This window comes from Plecotus auritus, assembly GCF_963455305.1.
Source record: "Plecotus auritus genome assembly, chromosome: 10".
Taxonomy (NCBI): Eukaryota; Metazoa; Chordata; class Mammalia; order Chiroptera; family Vespertilionidae; genus Plecotus; species Plecotus auritus.
In genome coordinates, this window is record NC_137785.1 from 9,763,777 (window position 1) to 9,784,477 (window position 20,701).

The 20,701-nt window shown below is 60.3% G+C and overlaps 1 protein-coding gene across 1 annotated transcript; it reads right to left on the bottom strand.

The window, feature by feature from the left end:
• Positions 1 to 1,079: 1,079 nt before the first annotated feature.
• IGLON5 (IgLON family member 5) lies at positions 1,080 to 18,643 on the bottom strand. Its single transcript, XM_080644761.1, has 8 exons — positions 18,516 to 18,643; positions 10,966 to 11,044; positions 9,551 to 9,783; positions 7,618 to 7,737; positions 5,488 to 5,622; positions 5,200 to 5,320; positions 4,484 to 4,638; positions 1,080 to 2,686 (listed from the first exon to the last, which is right to left on the bottom strand). The coding sequence occupies exons 1-8, from the start codon at positions 18,592 to 18,594 to the stop codon at positions 2,598 to 2,600; spliced, it is 1,011 nt and encodes a 336-aa protein (XP_080500887.1). The 5' UTR covers positions 18,595 to 18,643; the 3' UTR covers positions 1,080 to 2,597.
• Positions 18,644 to 20,701: the final 2,058 nt, after the last annotated feature.

Consider the following 20,701-nt stretch of genomic DNA (forward strand, 5'->3'; position numbering starts at 1 on the left):
CAAAGATGGTGGGTTAATTTGCATACACAGGCGCCAAGCTGCCGGAGCAGAAAGGCAGCTCTGGCCAGAGGGAAGGTGGTGCCAGCAGCCAGGGAAAGGAAGGCCCATTCCTGCATGAATCTTCGTGCTTCGGGTTTCTAGTCAATAAATATAGGTGAACTGCTCAGATGTGTGGGTGCCAGCAAAGGGCTGGGTTGGCTGCTGCTCTCCCCAGCACGATGCCTTCCTTTATCAGCAGCGGTTCCCCTTGGGAATGAAGGGGTGCATCAGTGAAGATTCTTTTGGCCTCAATTAACAAAATAAATGGTGGCAAGAATCATGGAGGTGGGTGGTTTCAGGCTGGTGCAGCATCTTAGGGACCCCATTAAGGACCGGGGCTTATTGCATCCTTAGCGGGTTGCCTTGTATAGCAAGATGGCTGCTGCGGCTCCAGGAATCACATCCTCGCCCCATCCCCTGAGTGGGGCAAAGCTTTCTTGAAGCCTGCCAGAAAACGTCCCTGGGGTCATTGACCCAGAACCGGGCATATCACTCATGCAAGACAGTGAAACCAAACATCTCAGCCTGTATCATGGGCCGTGGGTCTGACAGCAGAGAAAGGGGAAGCACATAACGAAAGTACAGGCCACCAGCCTCTGTCTCGGGGAAGGAGGGGAGGTGAGGCCTTCTGGTTAAAGATTGGGGTGCAAGAGGCCGTTGGGAAATAGAGTTCATGTTGAAGAGCTGAGGGCTGGAGTCCTGGGTACCTGGACCCTCCAAAGCTCTTCTTTTATATCAGTTAGAATCATTTCTTTTTCGATCACCAGAGACAGAAAACCTAACACAAATCGACTTAAACATACAGGGGACTTGGCGTGTGTACGTGAAGGTGGGCCTCAGGTACATTTTGACTCAGTAGCTCAAATGCTGTCACCACGGGCTCAGTTTTTCTAGGCCTTCTACTCTGTACCAGGCCAATTCCAAACCTCCCCAAGAGAAAGGGGACAGCGGAAATGATGCTGGGGCGCACCGCCGATGACCATGACCCTTTGACCTCCCTGCACCAAATCCTTTCAAGGACGTTGACACCTGCAGGCGGAGACTTTGGAAAAAGGCGTTTATTGGTGCGGTGGTCTCAACACTCCCCATGAATTGGAACACACGGCCCCCAGGGCCCGCCCACCCCCTCCCTCGCCTCCCTCCCCCTCCCATCCCCATCCCCCCGGACCCTGGGAATGGAAGACAATGTGGGATGGGGCCCACGCCCCTGTCTGAGGTACAGTCACTGCCCCTTGCCCCCCTGCCCCTGGCTCTGCCCTCGACCCCCAACCCCCAAACGCTGGGTGGTGTGGTTCAGGGTAGGTGTTTGTAGAGGGTCTCCTGGGAGTCGGAGCTGGTGACTCCATCTTGGTCCGGGCTCCGGATGTCTGTGTGGGACCTCTCTCCCCCAGTTGGCGTGATGTGGTGTGCCGGGGTGGGGTACTCCTACAATCTGAGGCTACAGCCCTGCGGCGCGACTTCCTGACAACGGTTGCCCACCCTTGGGGGAACCACAGCTGGTCACGGGCTCCAGCTGGAGCCAGGGGGCTATTGCTGGTCCATCGCTGGTGTGTGCGTGTGTGCGTGTGCGTGCACGCGTGCGCGGTCAGGTCAGCCTTCGGGAGGTGCAGTTGGTGGAGAGGCCGGGGAGGAGTAGACCAGCAAACCCATCGGTGTGGGCGGCTGCTGCAGGGACACGGAGGGCAGCTGGTTGGCACTGCAGGTGGCCAAAGGGCGTGGGGGTTGGGTAGGGCAAAGCACTGTGACAGACAGGTGATCACAGACACCAGCCTGACAGTTGGATGGAAGCACCGGTTGGCCCAGGAGGGGCCCAGAAAGTCCAGGGAGGGCAGGGACAGGGAAGGTGGGAGGTCTCAGGCCGCCGAGCCAGCGATGGAGCCTCGGCTGCAGGCGGTTGGTGGTTGACAGCAGGGGGACCCGGAGCCCAGATGGAGATCCCCCGCCTGCTCACAGAGGCTGAATGACAGCTTGATACCTCTCCCCACTGCCAACCTGCCCAGGAGACACCTCTTCAGCAGGGAGGAGAGGGGGTGTGCGTGCATATACTGGGAAAGCAGGGGCTTGCATAACCTCCCCTCACAGCTTCTGCCACGAAGCCCCCATACCTACCTCCAGCCCTAGGGGAGAGGCAGCAGGGTTGGGGCAGTGGACGAGGGGTGTCGGGGAGGGAAGATTGGAGCCCCCGTCCCCACCCTGCCCACCCACTCCCATGCACACACACACACACGTGCAGGCTCACACGCACACACGCACACCCACTCCCCACATGCGATCTAGTTGCCAGCCTGAGCTAAGAGAGGGGTGGGAGTGGCGGGGGTGGGTCACAATCAGAAACGTGAACGGTGGCGAGAATGGCTGTAGAAAGATGCATAATTTTGCGTTATCCCTCACAGTGATGGGTTCTCTAAAGATCTTTCTTCTCCCTCCTCCTTCTTCCTTCTTCCTCGGTAGCCGAGAGCTCTTCCGCCCCTTCGAGACCCACGCCGCTTGCTCCCCCTTTTTCTCTTGCTCTGGGCCTCAGGCCCCCGCAGGGGGAGGCGAGCTGCGCTGGGTTCTTCCTACATCCTCCACCACAGCCAGCCCAGCGCAGAGAGGAGGGTCAGGGGTCCTGGGGGCCTCGGGGCTGAGTTCTCCACAGAGCCTGGACCTGGGGAGAGAGAGAGGGTCACCAGGGGAGACCTGGGAGGAGGAGGCCCGTGCATGTCTCTCTCAAGGCCCTGAGGGTCTCCTTTGAGGCTGCCTCGCCCAGGGCCATTCTGAGCCTTGCCTGCTCTTCAGGTTTTGTTTGGTTTTGCATTGTTTTAAATGGACTTTAGAGAGAGAGGAAGGGAGAGGGAGAGAGAAACATCAATGTGAGAGAGAAACATCAATCGGTTCCTTCCTTATGTGCCCTGACTGGGGGTGGACCCCACAATCTGGGCATGTGCCTTGGCTGGAAATGGAACCAGGGACCCTTGGGTGCATGGCAGGATGTTTCATCAGTTTAGCCGCCCAGCCAGGCCTGCTCTTCTGCGTTGAGTCTCAGCATCTCTTGGAGCATCTGGCTGTCTCTCTTATTTCCCCGTTTTTCTCACACCTCCCCCTCTTTTTCGTCAGCCCGGGGCCCTGCGTGTCTGTCTTTCAGCCACACAGTTCCCGTCTATCCGGAACCGCCACCAGGCTTCGTACAGGCAGCTAGTCCAAAACTGCACTCTTGACTTCTGTCCCCCCAGACTGGCTGGCTCCCGCCCTGCCCCAGCCCCCACCACCTCTCCATTTCAATGCTTCATGACTACATCCCGCTACCCAGAGGCTCAAGCCAACTTTGGAATCACCTGGCCTCTCCTTCCCTCTTCCCTCCACCTCCCAAAACATCTCCCTGAGGTAGACACTTTTGACACCCCCCTCCCCCCACCCCGCCCACAGCTCCAAGCCTGGATTACTGCAGTAGCTTCTGTCTGCTCTCCTTGCCTCCATTTGCACCCCCCGCCCAGCCCATTCCTCGAAGAGCAGTCAGTGTGATTCTTCTGAGAAGCGCCAGCCACATGCCACCCCCCTGCTTAACAGCCTCCAGCAACCTTGCCCTGAAGTAGAATAAAACCCCAAATCTTGACCATGGCCCGCCCAGGAGACTGGCTCTCCCTTCCTCTGTAGCCTCAGATCCCCCTGCTCAGGTCATGCTGGCCTCCTGCTGTGCCTTTGCAGGCGCTGTTCCCTCACCTGCAAAGCCCTTCCCACAGACCTGGGCACAGCTGGCTGCTGCTTACCACTCCGGTCTCAGTTCAAAGGTTACCCCCCTTGCCCGCCTAGCCGGTTTGGCTCAGTGGATAGCGCATCAGCCTGGGGACAGAAGAGTCCTGGGTTTGATTCCGGTCAAGGGCACGTTCCCAGGTTGCAGGCTCCTCCCCGGCCTGGGCCCTGGTCAGGGCTCCTGCAGGAGGCAACCAATTGATGTGTCTCTCTCACATGGATATTTCTCTGTCTTTCCCTCTCCCTTCCACTCCCTCTGAAGAAACCAATGGAAAAATATCCTTGGCTGAGGATTTAAAAAAAAAAAAAATGTTCCCCCCTCCAGGAAGCTTTCTCTGATGGGTTAGCTAATGCTACCGTCCCCGATCCTATTATTTTTGGCTTAGTTATGTGTATGTGTGTTTGCTTCTCATTTTATTTATGTCTACATGTTTATTGCTTTTCTGCTACTACGCGACCATAAATTCTGCGAGCCCCTGCATCTTGTCCCCCATGCACTACTGTGTCCGCAGCGCCCAAGGCCCAGCCCTTAGTGGGCACTCAGAGGATCGATCATCATTGAAGAGATCGGTTTCTTGTTCGGTTATATTGCTGGAGTCCCAGCGTCCTTCTCTCCCCCAGGTTCTGAGTCTGGAGCATTCAGGGCGGCTCCACCGCCCGGGCCCCGCCCACTCGAGCACGACCCCGCCCCCCGCCGACCCGCGCTCAGACGCACGCAGGAGCCGCATGGAGGCGCTGGACGCTCCGAGCCGGTTGGCGGCGCGACACGTGTAGTTGCCGTAATGCCGGGCGCTCACGTTGGCGAAGAGTAGCATCGAGCGGGTGCGCTCCGTCTGCACCTTCAGGCCCTCGGCCGCGCCGCTGCTCAGCCTGCGGGGACCCGGTCAGGGGGCGGGCCGTGACCCCTCGGGGCGCAGAGCCAGGCCCTCGACTGTCAGGCTTCCCAAGCCCCCGGAGACCCCAGAGACAGACAGACAGACAGACACACGCACGCACACACACACGCACGCACGCACGCACGCACACAGCCTCCAGTCAAGGATCCCAGGCCACTGCCGCCGACGCCCCTCTCCAGGCACCCCTGCCCGCCCCCCACCTCCCGGGACACCGGACTCCCCCGTCTCTAGGGACTCCCGGACCCCGCTGGCCCCAATAGTCTAAAGCGTCCCCGCCAGGTCCTCCGCAACGACCCGACCTTCTCCCTGAAAGGCCCCAGGAGATGGAGGCCCAGCATTCATCACCGAAGGGCCCACGCTTCCAGTAAGTCCCCACCAGCTCGCTCTGGGGCCCGCGGACCCATCACTAAAAGAGGGACCCACCCCTCCGTTCTCTGGACTGAGGACGGTGCGGCCTTCCGCGGGCACCGCCGCCCTCCCCCTCCCGTCCTCCCGCATCCGCGCCGCGCCGCCCCGGGGCTGGCGCCGTCCTCACAGCCTGTCGTCCTTGTACCACTGGAAGTCCGCGGGGGGCACCGCCATGGCCTCGCAGCGCAGGAGGGCGGCCCGGCCCGGGGCCGTGCGGGCGCTGGTCACGTCCGTGATGGTGGGAGGATCTGGTGACGGGCGGGGGTCAGCGGATTCTCCCAGCCCCCAGCCCGCTCCTCCCTCTTTCTCCGGAGCCCAGGCCCCCCATCCTCTCCTCCCTCAGGACCTCTGGCCCAGGGACCCAGGGCCCGCCCCCCTCCGCGCGCAGGGATGGGGTGGGGGGCGGGGGGCTCACAGTTGACGGTGACCAGCACGCGGCGGCTGTCAGGCGCGGAGTTGACCCCGTTGTGAGTCACGCATTCATATTCCCCAGCCTGGCCCCGCTGGATGTCGGAAATCTCTAGGATCTCGCCCTCCGAGGTGAAGCCGTCTGTGGAGGTTGGGAAGGGAGGGGGCAGGGCCGGACACAAACACTTAACACGGGACAACACGGGCACAACACGGACACACATCAGCGGGGCAGGCACCGCAGGGCCTGAGTGCCCGGGGCCAATGGGAGATAGGCAGGGCCTGGGGGAGGGGGAGGCGCTGGCACCTCCTGCTAGGGGTCGGGCAGGGAGTGAAATTCGGGCTTAGTAAATGGAACCCAGAAGGGAGGGTCCTAGAATTTGGGGGTGCAGGAGATCCAGGGATCTGGGAGCACAGATCATGGAGCTCAGAGGACCCCGTTGGGGGAGAATCCCAGGATCTTGGGGCTCAGAAAGATCCAGGAAATACAGACTCAATGGGGGAGGATCTAGCTCTTGGGGTTCAGAGACTAGAGATCTGGTGATTGGGATCAATAATCTGAATACATAGGGTCTTATGACAGATCTGGGCTCAGAGACCCTTTGGGACTTAGGGCACCTGGAAAACCAGGACCTTAGACCAGGATTGTGGGGTTCAGATGACCCAATGGGGGAGGATCAGGGATCTGACACCTAGTTATTGGGTTCTGGAGTCTCAGGGTGTCCAGCGATTGGCACCATTGGCCTCCAAAGACCCAGTGAATGAGGATCTAGAGATCTGGGAATTGGTAGTGAGATCCAGGTAAAAAGGGAGATGTCAGATCTGGGAAGTCATGCTCAGGCAGCTTGGGACTATGTTTGGGGGTAGCCTAGGGAGTGGTTCTCAGCATGACCATTGGAATCACCTAAAGGGCTTGTTAAAGCGTGGAGATGGTGATGGAGATGGAGATGGTGATGGTGATGGTGGGATGGTGATGGTGATGGAGATGGTGATGGAGATGGTGATGGTGATGGAGATGGTGATGGATATGGTGATGGAGATGGAGATGGTGATGGAGATGGTGATGGAGATGGTGATGGAGATGGAGATGAAGATGGTGATGGAGATGGAGATGGTGATGGTGATGGAGATGGTGATGGAGATGGTGATGGAGATGGTGACGATGATGGTGATGGTGATGGAGATGGTGATGAAGATGGTGATGGAGATGGAGATGGTGATGGAGATGGTGATGGAGATGGTGATGGAGATGGAGATGGTGATGGAGATGGTGATGGTGATGGTGATGGAGATGGTGATGGAGATGGTGATGGAGATGGAGATGGTGATGGAGATGGTGATGGAGATGGTGATGGTGATGGAGATGGTGATGGAGATGGAGATGGAGATGGTGATGGTGGGATGGTGATGGAGGGATGGTAATGGTGATGGAGATGGTGATGGAGATGGTGATGGAGATGGAGATGGTGATGGAGATGGTGATGGAGATGGAGATGGTGATGGAGATGGTGATGGTGATGAAGATGGAGATGGTGATGGAGATGGAGATGGAGATGGAGATGGAGATGGAGATGGTGATGGAGATGGTGATGGGGGAGATTTCTAGTTGTCTGGTCTGGAGTGGGACCAGGACTGTGCTTTTCTGGCAAGTTCCCAGGTGATACTGATGCTGCCATTTTTGGGAACACACTTTGGGAACTGCTGGGCTGGAGCATCTCAGGTGACCAGAGGGCGGGAATGTGGGTGGGGCCACTGGCCATGACCTGGCTCAGGCCTTCCAATGGTATAGGGACCTGAGTCCAGGAGAATCCTGTGGCTGGTGGGGAAGACACTGCGGATACTGGGGGTAGGGACAGGGTGGAGCGAGGGGAGGAGGGGCAGGGCTGGAATCTAATGGATGATGTGGAGGGTGTGGCCCAGGCCTGGGATGCCAAGCGGTGAAGGCTCTCAGGATCTGAGGTCGGCAGGGAAGTGAGGGGAGCGGAGTGGGAGGGGCAAAGCAAGTCATCACAAGGGTGACGGGGATCACGGCTGGGGGAACAGAGGGCTCTGGACATCTGGCTAGGGAAATGGGGAAACATGGGGCCCAAACTGTGGAACAGGAGAAGGGGCTTTGGGCCAGGGGTGAGGTCCTCACCTCGAAGTTGCCTCCAGGTGACTGTAGGCTCCGGCCGCCCCACAGCCAGGCAAAGCAGGTTCACGTTGCCCCCCTCATTCACCGTCACAGGCGAGGAGATGTTCACAATGCGGGCAGGGACTTCGGGGGAGGGGAGAGATGTCAGCGACAGGCTGGGCATGGGCTCCCAGGACCCAGGAGTCCAGGCTTCCAGCCCCTCCTCCCTCAGACCCAGGAGTCCAGGCCCCCAGCCCCTCCTCCCTCAGACCCAGGAGTCCAGGCCCCCAGCCCCTCCTCCCTCAGACCCAGGAGTCCAGGCCCCCAGCCCCTCCTCCCTCAGACCCAGGAGTCCAGGCCCCCAGCCCCTCCTCCCTCAGACCCAGGAGTCCAGGCCCCCAGCCCCTCCTCCCTCAGACCCAGGAGTCCTGGCCCCCAGCCCCTCCTCTCTCAGACCCAGGAGTCCAGGCCCCCAGCCCCTCCTCTCTCAGACCCAGGAGTCCAGCTGACTTTCCCTGTCTTTCTGTAAGATTTCTCTGGTTTTCCCTTCCTCTGGATCTGGCTTCATGTCTAACTTCTGTCATCTTCACTCTTTCTCCGTCTCTGTTTCTCTCTGCCTTCATCCTATCTTGGTGTTTCTATCTCCTGTCCTGAGTTTGAGTTTCTCCCCATCTCTATTTTTAATCATTTGTTATTATTATTTTTTAAAAATAGCTCATTTTACAAATGCTCACCTGTGTTTATGGTGTGGGAAACCCTGTTCTCAGTGATTTGCAAAAATTAGCTTATGAAACCCTCACGGCCACCCTCCCTCTGGGGTAGACGTGGCTGTGTCCAGCAATTCTGACCCATGTAGATTTTTTTTTATTTTATTTATTTCTTATTATTTGTTTATTTAATCCTGACCCAAGGATATTTCTCCATTGATTTTTAGAGAGAGTGGGAGAGAGAGGGAAAGACAGAGAGAAATATCGATGTGAGAGAAACACATGGACTGGTGGCCTCCCACACGAGCAAGGTACGTGCCCTTGACTGGAATTGCAACTGGGACCCTTCCATCCGCAGGCTGATGCTCTCTCCTCTAAGCCAAACCGGCTAGGGCTGTTTATTTTATTTTATTTTTTTACCCCACTTGATCATGCCTCTATTATCAGGATGCCAGAGTTTCACTGGCAGGTTTTTTCCTTTTCCAGGAGAGTATACAGTAAAGGAGCCCCTTGCAGTTGCTGATGTCTCAGATGTGATGCGTGTGAGGGATCCGAGACCCCTCCTGCTCAGGGCCCCTCAGCTGGTGCTGGTGCCCAGGGTGGAGCCAGGCGGTCAGCCTGGCTCCCAAGTCAGGCTTGTCCTGGCCCGGCTGGGCTGTCCATGGGCCTGGGTTCCCGTCTCCGCGAATGCTCCCTCCCTTCAGCCCATTTCTGATGCCATGCGAGGCAACCTCATCCCTCTCTCTCCCTCCTGCCCGCTCTGGGGACCTCCCCAGGCCCCTCTGGCCCACTCTGAATGCTGATGCATCCTGCCATGCGAGGCCCCTCTGGGCGCACCTGACTCATTTCCTCCCTGGGCGCCCGTGCCTGGCGCTCCTTCCCGGTACCAGCTCTGCACCTGGCTGACGTCTCAGCTCAGACATCATGTCTGGGAAGTCGCCTCTCCTTGGAAAGTCACCTCCAAAGGACTGGGAGCAGCCTGATGGGCTGCTTCTCTATCTGAGTTTGTAGCAAATGTCTGCACACAGTAGGTGCTCAATAAATGGGGCTAAGCCAGTGAATAGGATCTTCCTGTGAGCACACCTTCCCCTCACCCTGTAGCTCTTCTGCCTTAGAAGCTGCCAAGCTAAAGGGCCGCTGTGTGCCTGTCCCTCCCTCCTGGCTGAAATCAGCAAGGGCCGGCTGTGTCTGCCTCCCCCGTGGGCGGAGCCTGGACGGCGCCCCGCCCCCGCGCCGCCCCCCGCGCTCACCGTGCACGATGAGGTAGACCTGAGTGGTGTAGGGCTGGTGGCGGGTCTGGAAGGAGCAGGTGTAGAGGCCCTCGTCGCCCAGCCCCACCTGGGTGATGAGGATGGAGAACTCCTCGGGCGTATTGATGAGCAGCCGCACCCGCGGGTCGCTGGTCCAGCGGTCGTTGCCCGCGTACAGGATGTTGGAGCGGTTCAGCCAGGCCACGCGGGTCACGTGCTCGTCGATGAAGCAGCTGCCGGGAGGCGGAGGGGAGGAAGGTTCTTCTCTCTCCCCCCCCCAAGCCTGGTCCTCCAGGTTCTCCCATCGCAGGGGTTGGGAGGGACTGGGGGGAGGCCCACTACATGCCCAGGTCCCACGGGAGCCCTGCCCTGGGAGGCAGAGGTGACTGTGCCCACTTCACAGGTGGGTGAACTGAGCCCCGGAGAGGGAGAGTTGTGAGCTCAGGTGAGCATGGAGTGGTAGCTGCCGGTTAGGAAGGGACTGTTGTGCGGGAGACCCAGAGAGAGGAGGACAGGCACTCTGGGAGAGAGGGACAGACATGCATCAAGATGAGGGACACAGACCCCGAGAGAGGGGGATAACAATCCAGAGAGAGCGGGGCAAGGGTGCAGAGAGAGGGGAACAGGGGCCCAGAGAGAGAGACAGAGAGACACAGACAGGGTCCCAGAGGGAGGGGATAGGGACCCGAGAGAGTGGGGGGATAGAGACCCAGAGAGAGGGGGAGACTCAGAGAGAAAGAGAGAGAGAGAGACCCAGCGGGAGGGGATAGGGACCTGAGAGAGTGGGGGGATAGAGACCCAGAGAGAGGGGGAAAGAGACTCAGAGAGAGAGAGAGAGAGAGACCCAGCGGGAGGGGATAGGGACCTGAGAGAGTGGGGGGATAGAGACCCAGAGAGAGGGGGAAAGAGACTCAGAGAGAGAGAGAGACCCAGAGGGAGGGGATAGGGACCTGAGAGAGTGGGGGGATAGAGACCCAGAGAGAGAGAGAGAGAGAGAGAGAGAGAGAGAGAGAGAGAGACAGACAGACAGACAGGATCCCAGAGGGAGGGGATAGGGACCTGAGAGAGTGGGGGGATAGAGACCCAGAGAGAGAGGGGGGAAAGAGAGACACCCAAAGGGAGGGGACAGCACCCAGAGTGGGCAGAGGCCGAGGCCTGGGGACTGCGACCCTGGCTCTCACTGACTCAGCAGCCACAGTGTGCCGCTCTCTCGCTCGGGGGGTGTCCAGAACCTCGACTCCCACAACAACGGACACAGTGGTTACCACTCCTCTGCCCGTTTGACAGACAGGGACACCGAGGCCCAGAGTCCGTGCCCTCACGGCCTCTGCTGACAGGAGGCAGGGGCTTTGTCAGGCCGGGACTGTGTTCCCCAGGGGAGGTGAGAGGCAGGACTGCGGCCCGGGGCCCCGCACCTGAGGGTGGCATTGTCGCCTTCGCACACTGTGTAGTTGTCGGCGGGAGAGCTGAACTCCAGGCTCTGGGACAGCAGCCCTGTGGATGGGAGGGCCAGCTCAGCACAGCGAGCACTGTGCTTGTGCACTCACACACACGCACACACACGCATGCCCTCACAGACACAGACATTCTCCACACCCACCACACACATGTTCACTGATGACTCCAGAAACACACATGGCAGACACACTCAGAGAGGACACACACAACATGTATCTTCCCACAAGCCCACACTGACTCAGACAGACTGGGACACACAAACCTATACCCTCCAGAGACACTGAGACCATACCCCCAATCATCACACACGAACACACATGTGTGCAAGGCACATGTACACCAAACACACATGTTCACACATATACATTCACAGATACTGTTTACAGAGACACATACATATACACACAGATATGTATACATGTATAGACATATGTGTGCTCACACATGCACATGCACACATGCGTATTCACAGTGAAGAGACACATGCACAGATTAAAAATGCATAGATACATATACATGGGCAGACACACATGCACAAATGCAACAAACACATCCACGGATACACACATACACACATAGATGGACATGGGCACACATATTCAGATGCACAAGTACACAGATACACAACATACACACAGAAGCATGTACCTATGCAACCAACACATGCAGACACACACGTGCACACATTTATTCAGAAATACATGGAAACACACATATATGGGGCTGGCTGCATGCACCAAACACCCCTGCATGTGCACATAGATATACAGACACAGATGCACGCACACACACACACAAACACACGTATCTAACACAAACACACCCTTAGGCATGGTGCACAGCCACACACAAACCTTTGCAGACACACAAGTCTACACAGACACACCCGTGTGCCCCTGCTCACCCGGACGCACTCTTGCGGGCACAGGCCCATGCCTGCCTGCACACTCCAGTGCAGCTTGCGGGCCCCATTGCCCGGCAGGGCCCCCACCCCCACCCATTCATCTCTCCGTGGACCGTGGCCAGCGGGCTGGACCGGAGCCAGGCGTGGGGGCTGGGCCAGTGGAAGCAGCCGGATGGAGATGCACCAGGCTGGGGAGAGGAGGCAGCCGGATGACCTTGGACGCCGGGGAGGGAGGGCCCTGCCCTGCCCCGGGATGAGGAGCTAATTAATCTGATGAATTAATTGCCCGTGCTGCCCCAATGACTCCCGAGGGCCCGCTCCATCAGCAGCCCCTCAGGACAGGGCTGGGGCAGAGCCAGCACAGTGGGCAGCCCCTCACCCAGGCCTCACCCAGGCACTCCTGGAGGGAGGGAGGGGCCCGCCCGCCCCAGCTGTGCAGAGTGGACAGTGCCACACACAGCCCTGGGAGCAGCAGGAGGCGGCCAGCAGATGGACCCGCACACGGACACACACAGCCACCAGGAAACATCCCACACTCGGTCACGTGAATGGTGATGGGGCCTGCTCCGGGCCCCCCTCAGGGTGACACACCGCCCGGGACACACCCAGTGGAAAGGAAAGTCGTTAGAAAAGGCAAGTTTTTCTCAGGAGTACCCCTGTGGCCACAGTCAGGCCCGGCGGGGACAGCCCCAGGCCAAGCTGCATCGCACCCTGCGTCACCTCCCCCCGCCCCCATGTACAGAACAACACAGTTACACTGACACCAACCGCCTCCCACACGCAGGTGCAAAGTCTACACAGTCACAGCCCTACCGAGGGGGCCATCTTTACACACACACACACACACACACACACACACACACACACGCGCGCGCGCGGCCTAGTCCTGTGTGACACCTCCAGCCCCAGGGCCATGCTCACCCCCCCACCCCCCACTCTGGAATGTCGTGCATGAAGCTACAGCCTGTGCAATGTCACAGCCACATCGTCACAGCCTCTGAACTACAAAGGGGCCGCTCTGGGCCAAGGATCAGGCGCACATAGTCACGCTGTCGCCTACAATCAGATCACACATGGCCACACACACACACACACACACACACACACACACACACACAGGATTTGTCACACACACATGTCCTGGGCAGGGCCTCTCCACTGCGGCACCTCTGGCTCGGCTGGAGGATTCCTCGTTGTGGGGCCGCCCTGCCCAGGGAAGGAGGTGCTCAGGCTCAGCACCCTGGCCTTGACCCCCTAGACGCCAGTAGCTCCTCCCACCGCAGGGTGGGGACAACCAGAAATGCCTCCAGTCATTGCTAAATGCCCCCTGGGGGGCACCCCCCCTCCCTTAACAGCGACTGTCCCAGTTTAAAGGAGGGGAACCCAGCCTGGGTTAAGGAGGGAGCTGTCCAAGGTGCCACGCAAACTGTGAGGGACCAGGCCTCCCCGCTCAGCCCCACTCCAGCCAGGAGCCACTGCGGGAGCTGCACCCACACTCCAGGGCTCTGGGGTGAGGAGCAGACCCCACACCAGCAGCCAGGACCCTGGGCAAATGTCCTGGCCGACAGAAGTATGGACAGAAATACAAACAGACAACCGCCTTGCTGGAGGGGGGTCTTTCCAACGCACAGAGCTGCCGGGCCCCTCCGTGCTCCCTGCGGCCATCGGGACAGCGTCCCAGCCCCTCAGCCCGGTGTCGGGCCCTGGTGTCCCTCTGCGGCCTGGCCTCCGTCAGTGCATGTGGGGCCCAGCCTGGTCCATCCCTCTGTCTCATAGTTTCCCATCAAAAGCTTCTCCTTCTTCAGGGACCTGCTATAGCGGGGCCTCTCCTGGGAGAGATGGCGAACCTGGATCAGGGTCAACTGCCTCCCAAACCTTCTCTTCCCGGGCAGGAGCTGGGGCAGCCCATCTCTGTGTCCCCAGAGTGCCCAGCTCGGGGCCTGGCGGAGGGCAATCCCAAGTTTCATGGGGGCAGAGCCCGGGTCTGACTCAGGCCTGTGTCCCCAGCATCTCCCAGCACGGGGTCTGGCCCCGCAAGGCTTTGGGAAATAGCTGCTGAACGAGTGGAAGAATATACGTGGATGCCTGCAACAGGCTTCTCCAACTTTTGAACTCCTACTCGTTCTTCAAGACTCAAACTCAAATGCCCCCTCCTCCAGGAAGACCTCCCTGACTGTCCACAGCAGAGAGTCTCTACCCTATAATGGGTAACTTTGACTCCGCTGCAACAGTGTCCTCCACCTGACCAGGAATTCCCCGAGGGCCCGAATCTTGGCCGCGTTCCCCAGAGCTGGGCTAGCTCAGAGCAGGGAACTGTTCATAGAGGAAATAGATGGTCTCCAGAGACTGGATGAGAGCGGCCCCTTTGTAGTTCAGAGGAGCCTGTGCTGGGACATCAAATGTCTGCAACACCATTTCCTGTCTGGGTGTCCGCCCCTCCCCTCCCACCACACACACACACACACACACACCAGTTTGAGTCTCAGTTCCCCCGTCTGTAAAAGAGAGAAAAATAGCCCAGCCGGGTGTGGCTTCAGCGGGTGAGTGTCCACCCAGGAACCAAGAGGTCACAGTTTGGTCCCCAGTGGGGGGCGTGCAGGAGGTAGCTGGTGCATGATTCTCTCTCATCGTTGATGTTTCTCTCTCTCTCTCCCTCTCCCTTCCTCTCTGAAATCAATAAAAATATATTTAAAGACAGACGAGAGAGAGAGAGAGAGAGAGAGAGAGAGAGAGAGAGAGACAGACAGACAGACAGGCAGTTCTTCCCTCTGAGGGCTTTTGTGAGGGAGTCCCCAGGAACATAGCAGCAAACTGTCTGGCTCAGTGCTTAGCATGCAGAAAGGGCCCAATAAATGCTCGCTATTCCAAAGCCACATCTATTGCTCCCCCTGGTCCAGGGTCAGCCTCCCGGGGGTGGGGAGAGGGAAGGGCAGGGCCCATCTGGGTTGTAGTTGCTCTGTGCCCAGCACCCTCCCGAGTTGGTGACCATTCAGATGCCCCGTCGGCTCTGACACCAGCATTTAGCAGGCACCTGCAAGAACGGACTGGGGAGCTGGGTTGCCCGGGTTCAAATCCCAGCTCTGCCTCCGTGTTGCACAAGCTCCTCCACCTGCCTGGGACTCAGTTTCCCCATCTGTGAACCGGGATGATCATCGTGCCTTCCTTATCGGGTGGTGGTGGGGGAGGGGGAGGACATGAGGTCATTCAAGAACGGTTCACCACAGAGCCAGTGGGTGAAGTGCCCGCCAGCAGCTGCTCGGTGGGGTAATTAGGGGGCAGGTGCCAGCCTGTCTGGGGGTCCAGTAGGGACCGGAGGGACCACATGGGTCACAGCCGGTCCAAACTAGCAGCCCCCATGCCTGTTCGATAAATCAAGGGGCGAAGGTGGCAGGTGGGCGAGTTCCCCTCCCCGAGACAGAGGGGATTTCTCACAAGCTGGGTGACCTTGAGTTGGAGATGAGACACTCCTTTCGCGCCTGGAAGGAACTTTGCTAAAATTAGGGGCTAACAATGAGGGGATGTGTGGATTCCACAGTCCTGGGGACCCACAGGTAGGGAGCCCGAGGCCCAGGAGTGTGTGTGAGCCCGGGGAGGGGTGGTTGGGGGAGGGGCACGTTGGGAGGGGGTTTGTGGCTCTGGCAGGGAAGAGGGTGAGAGGGAGGGTGGCCTCCCTACACTGAAAAGCCCCCCTGACCCTCTTTCTCGTTGCTGACCGTGGAAGTCCAGGGGCCTTCCCATCACGGATGCCCGGAGCCTGAACGCTGAGCCAAGGCCCCCGGAAATTTCCGCTGGCTCCCGCCTTTGCCCCTGGAGTTCTCGGGGGTCTTTGGAAGGCTGACTTCACCGCTCCTTTCCGTCTGAACTGCTCACGTGGCCAGCTCGTCCCTAATTTTCTTCACTCGCCCCGTCACTCTCTGAAATGACCCATATTGACTTGCTGGCTTGCTTTTAGATTTTTCGTTATTTGATCTCCCTGGGTCCCAGGAGGACCTACGCTCCGCGGGGGCCGTGACTCCACCTGGCTGTGCCTGTGCAGACCCAGTGCCTGGAACAGACTGTGCTCAGTCAGTATGTGCTACCTACGTGAAGGGATGAGGCCGAGACCTCGGTCCAGACAAGCAGGGTGGACCCTGGTCCGCATGGCTGGGCCCGCCCTGCCCTCTCTGTCTAATACGGAGAAAAAAATTAAAGGCAAAGAGTGAAAGCTAGAACAATATCCAAAATGCCGAGAAGTCGAAAAATGCCAACGGCAGAGAAGCGGGCTTAGCTGGTCTCCATCACGTGGAACTTGGGGTGTCCGACGGTGTAAGTGGGAGAGGGTGGGGCCGGGACACGCTCTAGAGTAGGGGTCCTCAAACTTTTTAAACAGGGGGCCAGTTCACTGTCCCTCAGACCGTTGGAGGGCCGGACTATAGTTTAAAAAAAAAAACTATGAACAAATTCCTATGCGCACTGCGGGCCCGGGAGGAGTCGGCTGCTAAGCAGGACAGGCAGCGGCACCAGGCGGGCCGGATAAATGTCCTTGGCGGGCCGCATGTGGCCCACGGGCTGTAGTTTGAGGACGCCTGCTCTAGAGGACTGGTAACCTGCATGCATTCCCCCTGCAATTTGGCAGTTTGGAGAACAGAAGAGAGGAGATGCAATTTTGTGTCTCTCCTAGGAGCTTTTTCTCAGGGAGCCCCAACTCTGTCAGTGGGTGGGCAGGTGGGGCTGGCTTCGGGCCTCCTGGTTCTGTGTCAGCTCCCCCACCCCTCCCCACTCCCCGGCCTCCAGTTCTCAGATGGGGAATCCAAAGCCCAGAGGTGGGCAGGCACTTGGCCTGGGTCATAAGCCTCCTCGTGGCTCCACTAAGCTCCCAGCCCCGCAGGTGTCAGCACCAGGAAGTCCGGGGGCCAGAGAAGTGAAAAGTGGGAAGTTACTTTGAGATGGAAAGGAGAGAGAGGGTGGGAGGAGGTGAAGGGGGAGGGAAGGGCGTGAGGGGAGGAGAGGGAGGAGGCTGGAGACAAGGAGGTGTCAGGGACCAAAGGGGATGTGAATCCCCAGAGGTGAACGAGGCCCAAGGCTCTGGTGGGAGAGCCGGGAAGGGACGGAGAGGCACTGGGGGTGGGTGACAATGGGGGGCATTTCCAGAGGCAGGAGGGACCGACGTGAGATTGTGCTGAGACCAGCAGGGCTGGAGAGACAGACCCAGGGGATGGGAGCCGGGGAGCCCCCGGAAATGGCTGAGACGTCTAGAGAGACACAAAGAACAAGTGACAGAGATGGACAGACAGAGGCGGGGGGCAGTCAGTCAGCTAGCCTGTCAGACCTGCACCAGGGAGGGACTGATGCTGGGCCCAGGCCCCGGGGCTGTGAGGGCTGGCTGACACCTGACCTGCGTGCACAGAGCCCTGCTGGCGCGACCACCCTGCTGGCGGGACCACCCTGCTGGCGTGGCCCTGGGCGTCTGCAGGTGCCCCGGCCAGGTGGGCTCCGCCTTGGCCTCAGTGACGTGTTTATGTGGCTGAGCCAGACCCGGTGTGTGTGGGCGGGAGGCGGGGAGGAGGGGGGAGCAGCTGCCTCCCTGAGACTGTTGGGGGCTCTAGGCTGTCCCTGACTGTGTGTCCCTGACTTTGTGACCCTTGTTTGGAGGCAGAGCTGGGGGGCGGGGGCGGGGGGGGGGGCTCCAGAAGCCCCGAATTAACCCTGCCTCCCTGCTCGCCCCTCCCTCCTCAGGGGCATCTGCCAGGCCACCTGGGCGGCAGCCCCCGCTGGGAGGACACAGGTTCCAGCTACACGTCCTCTATCCAGACACTGCCCCGTGCACCCCCTGCACCCCCTCCACTCTCCCCTCCCTGCTCCACAGGCCAGCCCCCAGCCCCCTTCCCCACGGGAGGGCTGACATTTACCCTTGACCCGTGTTAGCCCTTCCTCCCTCCTCAGTCTGCCCTTCTCTCATCCCCCAGTCCCGCTGGGAACCAGGAGCTCCCACCTCTGAGTCCCCAGCCCAACTTCCTGGATCCCCTTTCCCCACATAACTGCACCCCCAAATACCACACTTTCCCCCAACCGACAGGACCCAGCTGGGAGGCCAGCCCCCATCCCTGCCTGCCTGGCCCTGGGACTGAGGTCTCGGGACACCTTGCCCCTCCTCACACTGACCCCGGGAAGACCCCATCCCCCACCTTTGCCCACACACTCCAGCCCCGGCCCTCGGGCCAGGACCCCCACAGGGCCCTCTCCACGCAGAGAACGACCACCGACGGGGCATCCCCCTACCCCGACGCCCCAACTCAGTTCAGAGATCCTGTCCGGGGACCCTTACTTCAGCGTCGGACCCCCTCCCTGATCCGGGGCCGCACACCCCGCCCCCCGCCGGGCCAGTGTCCGCGACCCTCGGTCGCCCCGCCACCTCCAGGCCCAGGCTCGCGCCCCAGAACCGGACCACCCCCGGGCACCGATCCAGGCGTCCGAGGACCCCTTTGCCAGCCCTGGGAGGCACCCTCGCCCGGGCCCAGACCTCGGCGTCCGGGGCGTCCCCTTCCCCACCCGCGGATGCAACCCCCCAGCCCCGTCCCCGCCCGGGACCCGGCGCCCGGACCCCCGCCCCCGGCGCTGCGGTACCTCGGCTGATGACGGCCAGGCCGGCCAGGGCGGCGGCGGCGAGGAGCCGGAGCCGGGCCCCGGGCGCAGGGGGGGGCATCGCGGCAGCGGCGGCGCGGAGGGGGAGGGGAGAGGGGGGGCCGTCCCGGGGCGCGCGAGGCCTGGGGGGAGAGGGGGAGGGGGAGGGGACCCCGCCAGCGGCTGCACCGGCCCGGGGGGGCGGCGGGGGCGGGGGAAGGGGCTGGGGGGGCGCGACGAGGCGGCCGGAGCTGCTGCAGACCCGGGGAGGGGGGCGGCGCTGACGGGCAGGAAGACCGACCAATCAGGGCGAGCGGGGGGCCGGGGAGGCGGGGCCGAGGGGTTTGCTTGTGGGAGGGAGAGGCCTTTGTTACTGCGGCCCGGCCCCTACCCCCTCCCGCCCCCGGCGTCCCCACGTCCTTCCCCCTCGATCCCCAGAACCCCGGGCCTGAGACACTTCTCCTGAAGCCCCTCCCTTCTGCTTCAGGTGCAATGTCAGCCTCCCTCGGACCCAGGAGTCCAGGCCCCCAGCCCCTCCTCCCTCGGACCCAGGAGTCCAGGCCCCAGCCCCTCCTCCCTCGGACCCAGGAATCCAGGACCCCAGTCCCTCCTCCCTCGGACCCAGGAGTCCAGGACCCCAGCCCCTCCTCCCTCGGACCCAGGAGTCCAGGACCCCAGCCCCTCCTCCCTCGGACCCAGGAGTCCAGGACCCCAGCCCCTCCTCCCTCGGACCCAGGACTCCAGGACCCCAGCCCCTCCTCCCTCGGACCCAGGACTCCAGGACCCCAGCCCCTCCTCCCTCGGACCCAGGACTCCAGGCCCCCAGCCCCTCCTCCCTCGGACCCAGGACTCCAGGCCCCCAGCCCCTCCTCCCTCGGACCCAGGAGTCCAGGCCCCCAGCCCCTCCTCCCTCGGACCCAGGAGTCCAGGCCCCCAGCCCCTCCTCCCTCGGACCCAGGAGTCCAGGCCCCCAGCCCTTCCTCCCTCGGACCCAGGAGTCCTGGCCCCCAGCCCTCTCTTCCTGTGGGACATAGTTCAGCTTCTCTACTTTCATGAGTAACATTGACTTTAGGGAAGAAATTTCCTTCTTCCTTCCATCCCAAACCTCACCCCCAGGAGAACAAGAAAATAGGGGGAGGGTACTGGGGGACCTGATCTGGGGGCTGGGAATGGCGAGGAGATGGCGGTCCAAGGCTTAGGTGTAAAATACCCCATTTACTCATTCTTTTCGGGGGCTTGGCTGTGTGACCTTGGACAAGTCTCTTCTCTTCCCAGAACCTCAGGGTCCTGCCCTGCTGGATGGAACCCCCACTGTCCCCGGGGTTACCAAGGAGAATGAGGAAGACGCTGGGAGGTGTAAACTCTGCCCAGCCCACCAACCACCTCTAGTTTCTCCCTCCTCCTGGCCCCACTATGCGCCTGTTTCCAGGCATAGTCCTCCCTCCTGGCCCCCAGGAGAAGTGTCCCTGTCCCGTCCCGTCCCGTCCCTCGCATAGGCCTCTGAGAACAGTCTCTGAGCCTGCTCCATGTCTGGGGCAGCTGGGGGCTGGAACGTTTCGAGTCGCTCTGAGCTGCCACCTTCTCCCCAGGTATGGCTGCTCCGACCACAGCAGCCAACGCCCTCCCAGCCCCCACATGTGTCACCTCCTTAGTTCAATGATCCCGGAACATCGCCCCACACCACTGCCTGCCCTTCTTTCTATTCCTAGAAAAAGCCAAACTGATTTCGGCCTCAGGGCCTTTGCACATGCTGTTCCCTCTTCTGCAGTGGTCTTCCTAGCAGACTGGCACAAGACTGAGGTCTCCCCTCTGAGAAGGCTTTGCTGATCCTGCTCTGCACAGAACCCCCACTCCCGACAGTGTCTTTCTGTCCTACCTCGGGTTTGCTTTCTCCGTGGCATTTCCCATTCCCTTATTTCATGTGTTCACGTGTGTATTTTCAGTCACCCCCCCCCCCCCCCCCGCAACGCACGCCCCACTTCCAGAATGTAAGCTTTGCTCGGGCCGGGGTTTGTGGGGGTCGCCCAGGGAACGTCCTCACCAGTCCACACCCACGCCTCTGCCCAGTATCTGGGGATTCCATCTGCGCTTGGCAGGGGGGTTGCCTTCTGAATGGAGACACCTCCTTTGGCAGGACGTGGGTGTGGAGGGAGGGTGTCCCTTCCGTCTCTGGGCTTCCAATCAGATTT